At 44.6% G+C, this 12,917-nt stretch overlaps 1 protein-coding gene across 2 annotated transcripts in view; it reads right to left on the bottom strand.

Moving 5' to 3' along the window:
- The window catches only part of NBEAL1 (neurobeachin like 1), a 324,484-nt gene that overhangs the window by 189,022 nt on the left and 122,545 nt on the right, over positions 1-12,917 (bottom strand). For both annotated transcript variants that reach the window (XM_029606300.1, XM_029606301.1), the window contains 4 exons: positions 12,286-12,866; positions 6,698-6,830; positions 744-863; positions 18-321 (listed from right to left, as the gene is read on the bottom strand). In XM_029606300.1, coding sequence (XP_029462160.1) covers positions 18-321; positions 744-863; positions 6,698-6,830; positions 12,286-12,866 — 1,138 coding nt within the window. The remainder of the gene's footprint in view (positions 1-17; positions 322-743; positions 864-6,697; positions 6,831-12,285; positions 12,867-12,917) is intronic.

The raw sequence follows: 12,917 nt of genomic DNA, 5'->3' as shown, positions 1-12,917 counted from the left end.
TATGCCAACACACTTACCTGCCAGGTATAATGCTTTCACTTGAGAGAGCTGCAGGGCCTCATGGAAGACAATAACAGATCCAAGTTGACCTTCCAGTGATGTTGGAGATCCCCACTCACTGTCCTGTGTTCCTGCTGAGATCAGTTTGGTGGCAAACTCAGAATTTCCAAGCAGACCACCCCAGGTGGGAGAAGAGAGAATGCCACTCAGTGATGTTCGGCTGGGCACAGCAGGGAAGGAGAAGGGTGGATCTGGGATCTGAGATGGAGGAGGGGTGGTTGTCCTCTGACCAGCTGATCCAATGCAGCAAGAAATAAAAGGCTAGATGTCCAAGGAGGGGAAAAAAAACTATTACTGTCAAAAAAGTGAAGTAGAAAGACTTGCACAGATTTTTGTCCACAGTCCATCATGCTTTAACCTAAAACTAGTAGCAGACAATTTGAGGTCAGCAAACAACCCAAGAAAAGACAGAAGGCAAGCATCTGTAGAGATTATACCCTCAACAGCATTGTTTGGAAGAGGAAGATACCAATGAATGAACAATAAGGTTATAAATTACATTCCTACCAGTAAGTTCACGTGATGTTATATAAGAGTGGAAAATATTAAGGAAAATATCACAAAGTGTAGATTTAAGCAAAATTTCACATTTTCTTTACCATGATGCCCTCATTGTATTAAGAAGACTTTGTTATGTAAAATGAAAAGCCGAGAAGAGGTATGATAGATAAGAAGATGCTTACTTCATTCATGGAGGGAAACTTGAGGGGAGCAGAAAGCATCTGCTGTCCATTGACATAGATATAAACAAGGCTTTGTCCAAAAGGCCTCTTCCCAGGCACATGAACGATGGCTATATTGTGCTGGTTATATGTTAATAAAAAATATAAAGATGTGACAATAAATTACTGTGTAAAAAAATCTATTTTAGCAACTGCCAAACAAACAATTAATATACTGCATGGTACCCACAAGCAGCTCTGTAAATAAAAATACTGGCATTCAACAAAATCAACCAACATATGCTTACAATGGCTGAGCTGAGGCAGCTTTCTAAAACTTCATTCATTTGGAGACAATGCTTATTTCCTTTTTAGTTCATGCCACTACATTTACTAAAAGAACATTTTTCCTTTTCCAGCACAATGATTTTTTTTTTTAATCTGGAAATTTCTTCCTGCTTCTTTGGGCTTTCAGTTCAATCAGAATGCTCCAACTATGCAGTTACACAGGGCTTTCCCTCACTTTTAACTCTCTGCATCTGATATTTAGGTTGGCTTTTGCCAGGGACCACAGACCCCAATTCATTGCAGAACCAGCAGCTGAACACTATTGTGCTATGGCTGGGAGTCCCTCCATAAGGCTATGAACGCAGCCTCTGCAGAATCCCAGCCCCTGCCAGCAGAGGAAGGCTTCAGAAATCCCCCGTGCCAGTGGACAGCACTGCTGCTGAATTATTGCGCTGGCCTAGAGATGTAAAATTTCCATGAATTCTGAAGGGCGAACAAAAGCAAACTTTCTTTCCTGGTTTTTTTTTTTCTGGAAAAACACTGAAATTTTGGGGAAAAATTAAAATACATACAATGCTTATTTTTGTATCCCATTTAAAATTGCTTTACTATTTTGTTACTACTGTTCCATAAAAAAATGATGCTAATTTTTTAAACTAGAAAACTGGATTGTTACAATCTGGAAATCATGGGACCAAGTTCATGCAGCCCAGAGGTGTGAAATGAAGTACTTTGGTCCTTACCTAGGTGAATTGGTTTCAGTATCCTGAGAAATGATTTCTGTATTAATCAAGATATTGTGTGCAGTGATGGATTTAAGATTTTGCTGCCTCAAGGCACTGTTGTTACTATTGCCCTCTCCTCCTTCTTCCAGACAAGGGACAACAAAGCAGAAGGTCTAAGGCACAGCCTTCTCTGCTCTAAGCTCAACCCCCTCTTTCATGCCCCTGAATAGCAAGAGGAGGAGAGCTGGATTAGGGAGCAGAGTAGCTTTTCTTTGCTCCCTGCTGTGCGCTCTGGCCTTATCTCTCTCCTCCTGTTCCTTGCCCTGAACAGAAAGGGAGAGGCTGGAATTAGAGAGTGGAGCAGTTTCTTTGCTGTGTTCCTTCCAGCACTACCTGTCCATTTCAATCCTCTGCACTGAGAAGGGGATGGGAATGGAGCAGAAAACAGAGGGCTGTTCTCTAAGTGAGATTCAGCACAGCTGAACAGCAGCAAATCTTCAGCTAGCCTGCTGTCCCCCAGATTTTTGTCACCCTGGGCACAAGTCTAGTGTGCCTATCGGCAAAACCAGGCCTGATTGTGTTACTTACTTTAATCCCCGGAGCTCTTAATATCCTAGACTGCAAAAGAGCTTAAGTTTACTACAAAAAAAAGAATTTAGTCTCATTGTCGACTGATTACCTCACTCGTCATATTTCTTTCCAGATCATTTATAAATATAATGAAAAGTATGGGTCCCAATACAGATCCCTGATCCACTGTAAACCCTTTTCCACTGAGAATGTTATCCATTTAATCCTACTCTGTTTCCTGTCTTTTAGCCAGTTTGTAATCCACGAAAAGACATCGCCACCTATCCCATGATTTTTTAATTTTCTTAGATGCCTCTCATGAGGGACTTTGTCAAATGCCTTCTGAAAATCCAAATACACTACCATCCACTGGTTCATCTATATTTACATGCTTATTAACCCCTTCAAAAAACTGAAGCAGATTTGTGAGGCAAGACTTGCCTTGGGTAAAGCCATGCTGACTTTGTTCCATTAAACCATGTCTTTCTATATGTTCTGTGATTTTGGTCTTTAGAACACTTTCCACTATTTTTCCTGGCACTGAAGTCAGGCTAACTGGTCTGTAGTTTTCCAGATCGCCCCTGGAGCCCTTTTTAAATATTGGGGTTACATTAGCCATCCTCCGGTCTTCAGGTACAATGGATGATTTTAATGATAGGTTACAAATATTAACTAATAGATCTGAAATTTCATTTTTGAGCTCCTTCAGAACACGGAATATATACCATCCGGTCCAGGTGATTTACTACTCTTCAGTTTGTCAATCAGGCCTACCACATCTTCCAGGTTCACCAGGTTCACAGCATGGGAACACAGAAGCATGGGTCTTATTATTGTTGGCCCTTCTGATGACAGACTCACCAACCACAATGGAAATATAGAATGTGGGGCTTGTCACATTATCTTATGTACATCCTGAAACAGACAATGGACAGGTACTTCCACAAACTCTTGAGAGGCAATAAGGCACTTGAGAACACCAAGTACAGGTGCCTTGGGATTTCCTACCAGCTCCAAATCAAGTGGATGGCCTTGGCCATCCTTTGAACAAAACATGGGAAATAAAAGATCTTCAAATGATGAACACACACCTCCTGTTGGGAAGAGGGCCCAAAGGGAAATTAAGAGGGACTTTGTCAAATGCCTTCTGAAAATCCAAATACACTACCATCCAATTCTCTTTAGGCCTATTGTCTATACATAATTGCACTCCAAGTCCTCCAAATCATGGGATGCATTCAAGTAACAGGAGGTATCTCAGAATTATAGCAAGGGACTGTGCTTCCAGTACTATGGCTGAGTATCACCTCCATGGGTTTTTACCAAATGCCTGGCTATCATCGTAGATTAACTATGCCAGTGGTTCTCAACCTTTTTTCGGCCGGGATACACCTGACAGATGGTTCTCACATGCGTGACACACTGAACATGTGCCAACACAGGGCTAAATGTAAACATAAATTTTGCATCCTCATGAACCCCCTCAACCCCCAACAATGGGTGCAGAGCATAACTAGGGCATTACCTATACAACTCACCACACACAAAAGATACTCTGGTTCTGAACGCATCTCCGTAAAAGCAAAACAAACTCCCTTTACTGGCAGGCACAATACCCCTCCTTATGAAAAGATAGTAATTTACCACTAATGCATGTTCTATTGAGAAAACACAACAAATAAGATTGATACAAATGCCTACACGCTAGTAAAATACCTCACCTCGGTCACACACCCAGGACTGACCTTCACCAAGTACAGAAAGACCACAAATTATAAATATGGAGACAAACCGGAATGGAAAACCAAAAAGCCACTCTACATGCAATGCAAACCTGGAGAAATGGGAAGAGAAATAGCACCTAACATAGTCCCAGGATCTGCAATAATGCACACAAACTAACCCGCACAAAGTTACACCTGCATTATGGAACACACTCAAACAGTAACCACCTTATCTAAGAATTACATATATTAGACCAGGCCCTAAACACTAATAGACCTCCTATTAGGAAAACAGAACAAGCCAAGCTGCTATAGATCCCCACACAGAAATAATTGTAAAGCTATACTAATAAATATTACAAAACAGCTGATTGAACAATTAAAAACTCATAAAAATTATTAAAAATTGTTAAAATATCAATAAACTATTTCAAAACAGCAGACACATCACATAATACCCAATAATTAAAATGGCAGTCAATCAAGAAAAATAAACTTAAAAAGTCACCTTATTTACCCTCTCCAGCAACTCTCCTACTCCTTTCCCTTGCAGGTCAATAGCACTCACCAGAAGCAGCAGTGCCTGCTGAAGCTCTGTCCTCACAGTCCTCTTCCTTAGAGCCCACAACCAGTCACTCACACACAGTCTCTGTCTCACACACACCAATAACCTCCCTAACCAGTCTCTGTCTCTCTCACACACACACACCAGCCACCTCCCTGAACAGTCTCTGTCTCTCACACACACACCAGTCATCTCCCTAACCAGTTTCTGTCTCTCACCCACACACACACACCCCAGTCACCTCCCTAACCAGTTTCTGTCTCTCACCCACACACACACACCCCAGTCACCTCCCCGACCAGTCTCTGTCTCTCACCCACTCACCCACACACACACACCCCAGTCACCTCCCTGACCAGTCTCTGTCTCTCACCCACACACACACCCCAGTCACCTGACCAGTCACTGTCTCTCACACAGAAATATATCACCTCCTTGAGCAGTCTCTCACAAAAACATATCACCTCTGACCAGTCTCCCTCTCAATCACACACATGCTCTCTCACTCAAATACAAGTTCTCAATCACACACAAATGCTCTTGCGCCCATTCTACCACTCACACAGCTGCCACTCACCCACCCAGGCACCCATTCTACCACACACAAAGCTGCCACTCACCCACCCAGGCACCCATTCTACCACACACACACAAAGCTGCCACTCACCCAACCCAGGCACCCATTCTACAACACACACACACACAAAGTTGCCACTCACACACATACACACACAAAGCTACTACTCACATACCCACACAAGCAAGTTTCCTCTCTCACGTGGAGCTTCTTCTCATTGTTTGGCTCAATAAGCCTGGCCTCCGGCGGGGGCGGCACGTAGCGTCACTCCACTTTTCAGACCCTGCCAGCCTGGCCTCCGGCAGCGATACGCATAGTCTCTCCACTCTTCAGCCACTGCCAGCCTGGCCTCCGCTGGCAGCACGCAGCATCTCTCTGCTCTTCAGCTGCCACCGGCCTGGCCTCCGGAGGAGACACGCAGCGTCACTCCACTTTTCAGGCCCCGCCGGTCTGGCCTCCGGCGGTGGCAAGCAGGGTCTCTCCGCTGTTCAGCTGCCACCGGCCTGGCCTCTGGTGGCGGCATGCAACATTACTCTGCAATTAACTGCATCAGCCCACCAGGGGATGATCGATCTCCTGTTAGGCCATTCCGCCCCTGAGGAGAAGGGAAGCACACCTGGGGCAAGGGGATGCCGGGTGCCGCAACATACCTGCCGGTGCTTGGCGACACACTGGTGTGTCGCCAAGCACCAGTTGAGAATCGCTGATCTATGCTAACAAGGAGCTCAGGTCTCCTCATTCTGGAGGACAGTGTGGCCAAGGGCTAATAATACATACATTGGTGGAAGTAGTGGTAGATGCAGCAGCCTTCATGGTTGCACAGCCAGCAACCTGCTGGATTTTTTTTTTTTTTTGGTTTCTTTACAGAGCTGGAATAGGGGCAGTTGGGGGCTCAGCTGAACCAGATGTGCTTGTTTAGTCTGCTGTCATGATCAGCTGTTCAGTGCCAATGGTAGTGAAGAGCCAGAGAGTGCTGGCAGTCTCTCCCCACACCCAGAAGCAGCAGCAGTGTGCAGCGCTGGGGGCCTGCAGCGAAGCTGAATCCTGGACATTTTGGCCCAAAGGTTTACGGCAGAAGAGAATGTCCCACTTGTGGCTTTGGGTGACTGGGTGGAAACCAGTACCAGCACGGCTGCAGAGGGTTGCCAGTCCACAGACTAATGACTGAGCAACACCGCTCTAGAGAATGGAAAGTTCTTGAAATGGCCCGGTTATATATTCTGCAGACAAAGCAGCTATGGACCACATCTTAAACAAGAAGTTCAGGTAATAGCTAGCTTGAAGCTTTGATGACTGGCATTACTGCTCATGAGGGGGTGTGTGAGTGTGTGTGCGTGTGTACATTTTTTAGGTAACAGAAACCAAATGACCATCTTTATTCATCTTTTTTTCCTTGTAGTCATACAAAGTGAAATCATTTCATCCACTTTGTTTTCTTTAAGGATAGATGACATGAATAATTGCAGCTCTGTGATCTTGTATCTACCGCCCTCTGTGATAGCACAAAAGCGGCACAAAGGACTTACCCAAAGGGAGTCACAGAAACAAATTTCTGGCAGCATAACAGTTGCATATTCTTTCTTTGTGCACACTGCCACCACTAGCATTCCCGAGGATGTGATGAAGGCTTCAAACCCTATGCCACTCCCTGTAAAAAAGCTATAAAAAGGAAACAAAAATTATAAAAAATTAGCCATGGATTTTAGATAATAATGCACAAGGGAGAATTCAGTCAATGCTCAACTGGTTGACATATCACATATCATTCCTCTTTTTTTTTTGGGCAGAGCGGTGTGTGTGCTCAGGAGATCCTCTAATGCAGCGGTTCTCAACCGGTGCGTCGCGACACACCAGTGTGTCGCGACGCACCAGCAGGTGTGTCGCGTGGCTCCTGGTCCCTCCCGCTGCTCGTTCTTCCCTGCTGCCGTTGCCGCCGGGCTATCAGCACGTTCAAGCCCAGCGGGAACGGCAGCGGTGCAAAAAAAAAAAAAAGCTGTGGCATCCGCGGCTGCCCTTTTCTTCTTCCCGCGCCTGCATTTCCCCCCCCCCCCCCCCCCGGACCAGGAAGTGGTGCGTGGGAAGAAGAAAGGCCGTGCCGCAAGAGAACCCACGCCTCGCGCGCCATCACGGCACACATGGGGAAGCGCTGCTGCGGCCGTATGGCCAACCGGTCTTCCTGTTCGGGGTGGGAGCGGAAGTGCCGCGCGCAGCTTCCGCTTCCTCCCCCCAATGCAGGAAGATCAGCTGCCTCTCCTGCTGCCACCCGTTCTCCTGCTATCTTCGGGCGTCGGGCCGTATGGTCCGCCGATCTTCCTGCTTGGGGTGGGGGAGCGGAAGCGTCGCGCACAGCTTCCGCTTTCTCCCCCAAAGCAGGAAGATCAGCTGCCTCTCCTGCTGCCACCGGCCTCCTGCTATCTTCGGGCGTCGGGCCGTATGGTCCGCCGATCTTCCTGCTTGGGGGGGGAGGGAGGAAGCGGACGTTGTGCGCTGCGCTTCCGCTACCCCCCCCCCCCCCCCCGACAGGAAGTTCGGACGCCCGAAGATAGCAGGAGGCCGGTGGCAGCAGGAGAGGCAGCTCATCTTCCTGCTCTGGGGGAGAAAGCGGAAGGGAAAGGAGAGAGCAGCATGAGCCTCCCGCGATCGATGGAATTCTTCCTTCTTGGCCTGCGGGGGCTGGAGGAGCAGCTACCGTTTGTGCGGGGGGGGGGGGGGGAGAGGAAGTGAGTGACAGAAAGAGAGAGAAGCAGCCAGCCAGCCTGTGTGTAAGTGAGAGAATGTGTGTGATTGAGAGCCTGTGTGTAAGTGAGAGAATGTATTTGATCGAGAGTATGTGTGTGATTGAGAGAAACTGGTCAGAGAGCTGATGTATGTGTATATGTGAGAGACAATGAAAGTGACTGCTCAAGGAGATGACTGATGTGTATGTGAGAGTGTGAGACAGTCAGGGATGTGTGTGAGAGAGAGAAAAAGCATGGAAGTGAGAAATCTGGGTATGTGAGAAAGCATGGGAGTAAGAAGCCTGGTGTTGTGGGGGTGTATGTGAAAGAAAGCATGGGCGTGAGAAGCCTGATTATGTGAGAGAGAGCATGGGAGTGGGAAGCCTGTGTGTGTGCATGTATATGAGAGAGACTGGTTGGTAAGGTGACGGTGTGACTGGTGTGTATGTGAATGTGAGAGAGAGAATGTGATTCAGGGAATGAGAAGCCTGTGCACGTGGAGAGCGAGCATGGAAATGAGAGAGAGACTGGGTGTGTGTGTGTGTGTGTAACAGAGAAAGTGATTATGGGAATGAGAAGCCTGTGCATGTGAAGAGAGTGAGCATGGGAGTGAGAACCTGGGTGTGTGTGAGACACAGCATGGGAGGGAGAAGCCTGTGTATGTAAGACAGAACATGGAAGTGGGAAGCCTGTGTGTGTGTGTATGCATGAGAGAGATCAGGTGACGGGTGTGTGTGAGAGAGAGAGAGAGAAAGTGATTATGGGAATGAGAAGCCTGTGCAGGTGAAGAGTGGGCATGGGAGTGAGAAACCTGTGTGTGTGTGAGACACAGCATGGGAGTGAGAAGCCTGTATATCTGAAAGAGAACATGAGAGTGGGAAGCCTATGTGTGTGTGTATATGCATGAGAGAGATCAGGTGACTGGTGTGTGTTTGCGTGTATGTGAGAGAGAGAAAGAAAGTGATTATGGGAATAAGAAGCCTGTACATGTGAAGAGTGAGCATGGGAGTGAGAAAGCTGGGAGTGTGTGAGATACAGCATGGGAGTGAGAAGCCTGTATATCTGAAAGAGAACATGGGAGTGGGAAGCCTGTGTGTGTATGCATGAGAGAGATCAGGTGACTGGTGTGTGTGTATGTGGGAGAGAAAGAAAGTGATTATGGGAATGAGAAGCCTGTGCATGTGGAGAGAACAAGCATGGGAGTGAGAGACTGGTGAGTGTATGTGAGAAAGAGAAAGTGATTATGAGAGTGAGAAGCCCATATATGTAAGTGGAACATGGGAGTGGGAAGCCTGTGTGTGTGTGTATGGCATGAGAGAAACTGTTCAGGAAGGTGACTGGTGTGTTTGTCAAAGACTGGGAGATGATTGGTGTGTGAGAGACAGAAACTGGTCATGGGGGCATGACTGGCATGGTGTGTGTGTGTGTGTGAGAGACATGGGCCCTAAGGAAGAGGACCATGAGTATAGAGCTTAGCCACTACTGCTGCTTCTGGTGTGTGCTACAGCCTGCATGGAAGAGGAGTAGGAAAGCTGCTGGAGGGGGTAAGTAAAGGTGGCTTTTTAAGTTTATTTTTCTTGATTGACTGCTATTTTAATTATTTAATATTATGTGATGTGTCTGCTTTTTTTGAAATATTTTATTGGTGTTTGGAGAATTTTTAATAGTTTTTATGAGTTTTTAATTGTTGGATGTTATTCTGTTCATAGTTGTTGTGAAACATTTATTCTGCTTATTAGTATAGTTTTACAATTATTTCTGTGTGGGGATCTATAGCTGCTTGCTAGTTCTGTTTTCCTAATAAGAGGTGTATTGGTTTTGGGCCTGATTTAATATTTGTAGTGTTGCCTTTTCATAGATAGGGTTGCTCCTGTTTGAGTGTATTCCATAATACAGGTGTAACTGTGTGTGGATTAGTTTATGTGCATTACTACAGATCCTGGGAGTATGTTAGGTCGGTTCTGTGTCTGTTACAGAGATATTTTACTAGCATGTAAGTGTTTTATCAGTCTTATTTGTTGCGTTTTCTCAAGAGGACATGCATTGGTGGTAAACTGCTGTCTTTTCATAAGTAGGGCTATTGAGCCTAAAAGTAGAAGGAGTTTGAGTTGCTGTTACTGAGATGACACCAGAACCAGAATATCTTTTTTGTAGAGTGAGTTGAACGGGGAATGTCATAATTCTGCTTTACATCCATTATTGTGGATCAGGGGGGTTCCCGTGGATGCAAACTGTACATTTACATCTAGCCCTGTGACGATCATGGGTCAGTGTGTCACGCATGTGAGAACCATCTGTCAGGTGTGTCCCGACAGAAAAAAGGTTGAGAACCACTGCTCTAATGTACTGTTTCATCGCACATACTGGGGAAAACTTATTTCTCTGCTTGTTTAAAATGTTTTAAAAAATGTGACGTTAAGTTTTGCGTTATAAGTTTGTGTGTTGTGCATGGCGCCTCTTACTGTTTATTATTATTATTATTATGCTATGATTTACACAGGAGATCCAGTAGCTGATAACACTAAAAAAATTACAGGATATGCTGCAGTACTAACAAGCTAAACTTGAGGGCCATGAAAGTATTAAACAGTAAGAAACATCAGTAGCATGACCTATTATATAATTATTAATCACCTTCAAATTTATTAAAACTTATTTTATCATAATTTAAAAAGCAGACAGCGGGGAAAGATTCCCCTGGAATAAAAGGGTCAAACTGCCATTCTCTGCACATACTGGTACTCAGAGCCTCCGGTTTCCAGCAGCAGCTGAGGGTAGATTCAGCAGCAAGAATTTAAAAACATTCTGCAGTAAATTTGCATACATTTATATAGGTCTGCGAATTATATGAATTTGTATAACTATGTATAGGACTGCATATTAAATGATGCAAATTTTATTTTATTTTTTAAAAATAACATTTGCCAACTTTTGCACATCTGGCTAATAATCTTATTCTTTAAGGTATTTTTGGGTGGGGGAAGCGATCTTAAGTCATTGGTGCAGGAAAGGAAGGGAGAGGATCAACATGGGATGTAATGGATTGGATGAAGAGAGGGGAGAAGAGGATCAGCAAAGGGAGGAGTAGAGGGGAAAGGATCAAATCAAAGAGGAAGGACGGACTGGCTGCAGTAGGAGGAGGAGAGAGAGAGAGAGAGAGAGAGAGAGAGAGAGGTTGCTTCGGGCAGTGTCCTCCTCTGCCTGGGGCCCACCTCGAAGTCTGAATTACGTGGGACACAGAAGTGCCATCCGATTCAATCCCCAAGTTGAATCCTAGGCAGCAAAAGAGAAGGACCTGGTCCAAAGCAACTTCTGTTCTCCGCCTGCTACTGTCGGCTAATAACTGCGTACGGGGAATGGGGAGAGGGGTGGGGGAAGTAAGAGATGCAAACCCCCAAAAGTGGTTTGCCCGATTGGCTAGCCAGCCTGCTAAGAATAGACCTGTTTCTGATCTCCTGCAATTCCACAGGCAAACTGCAAATCTTTGCAGCAGGGGATGGAATTTTTTCCACCTTTGCCCATGGCCGTTGCTGCAGAATCACAGCTGATCAGGGGCTCTCTGCTGGTACTATATCAAAATTAGAGATAGTAACATAGTAATGATGGCAGAAAAAAGACCAAATGGTCCATCCAGTCTACCCAGCAAGCTTCTTATGGTAGCATCTGCTGTTTTACTTTTACTTTTACTGGCTGATGAGCCGTCTTGAAAATTCAGACAGTGCTGCTTGATGTGCATTGCTTATGAATTTGGCCATTGAAGCCGTCCTGTGCTTTTTTCCTTATGTCCGTGTATCAGTACCCCAGACTGTAAAAGTCAGGGCCCATGTTGGTTGTCATCTGAATAAGAGGCATGTCAGTTAATTAAACAATTCGGTTGGCTTATTACCCTCTAAAATGGATGATAGGCAAGTAATAAATATTTTAAATAAATAAATAAAACAGTGCTTTCTAATAACTTCAATGACCATCGTGGAGAATGAAAAAACATTTTTATAGACTTTTTCAAGCTTAGTTTTTACTTCATGTCATTCAACAGAAAAGTTAAAAATCTTTTAATTCTTGGAAGAAAGATAAAAATCATTACCTTTCTACTGGATCCATCTGTGCATAAAGTATAAGTACGGATCTTTATTTTTATAATTTATTTTTTTTTTTTTAAATTTTCCTGGGAATTTCCATGTATTAACAAAAAAAAAAAAAATCTATGGAAAAAATGACCATAAGACAGGAGAAAAATCAATGGAAAAATTATTTTTCCACTCATTTTTTTTTTGTCATAACATTGTAATCCCCAGGAAAAATAAAATAAAAACTGAAAAGGGTCCCTTAACTATAAATATTATCTCCAAACAAATTAAGTAGAAATGTAACTTGTACTTTTCATAGCTCATTCGTACCTGTACAGCTGTTTTCTTTTTCCTCCCTTGCTGGAGACAGAGGATGTGAACTGGTCCTGATCCAGGCAAAGCCAAGTATAGAATGTAAATGCTGAACCAGGCCATTTCTGAATGGTGGGCACAGCTATACCTGCCATGCTATGAGATAAGTTGAAATACTGCAGGGCACTGACCAGACCCTGTTTACGAGCCATAGCAAGTACTGCTCGTGTTACAGGAATGATGTAAGGGTGACTCTTCTTGGGTTCATCAGTTCTCAGTAACCTCATCAATTGATGTAGCTCTTCTGAGCTCATGGACTGACTGCCCAATGAACCCAAAAGACTAATAAGGTTCTCTGCACAAGAACGATGGAGTGACAAGTGAAAGTTCAATGTTTCTATAATGTGGATGACCATATTAGCATTGACACACATTGTGCGAGATTGTCTGTTGATGCAGCAAATTCGTTTCAGCCAATCAGAGATGAAGATTTGTAAGTCATATGACTCTAGCTCTGGAAACCACTGGATAAGTAGCAACAGGGGCTGGACATTGCTAATACCCAAAATCCCAACAGCAATGTGATCACCTTCAACAGCCTGAAATGCAAAGTTAGACACACATTTGAAATGCAGATTTTCACACACAGA

This window comes from Rhinatrema bivittatum, chromosome 6 (assembly GCF_901001135.1).
Source record: "Rhinatrema bivittatum chromosome 6, aRhiBiv1.1, whole genome shotgun sequence".
NCBI lineage: Eukaryota > Metazoa > Chordata > Amphibia > Gymnophiona > Rhinatrematidae > Rhinatrema > Rhinatrema bivittatum.
This window is presented reverse-complemented; position numbering and strand designations above follow the sequence as displayed.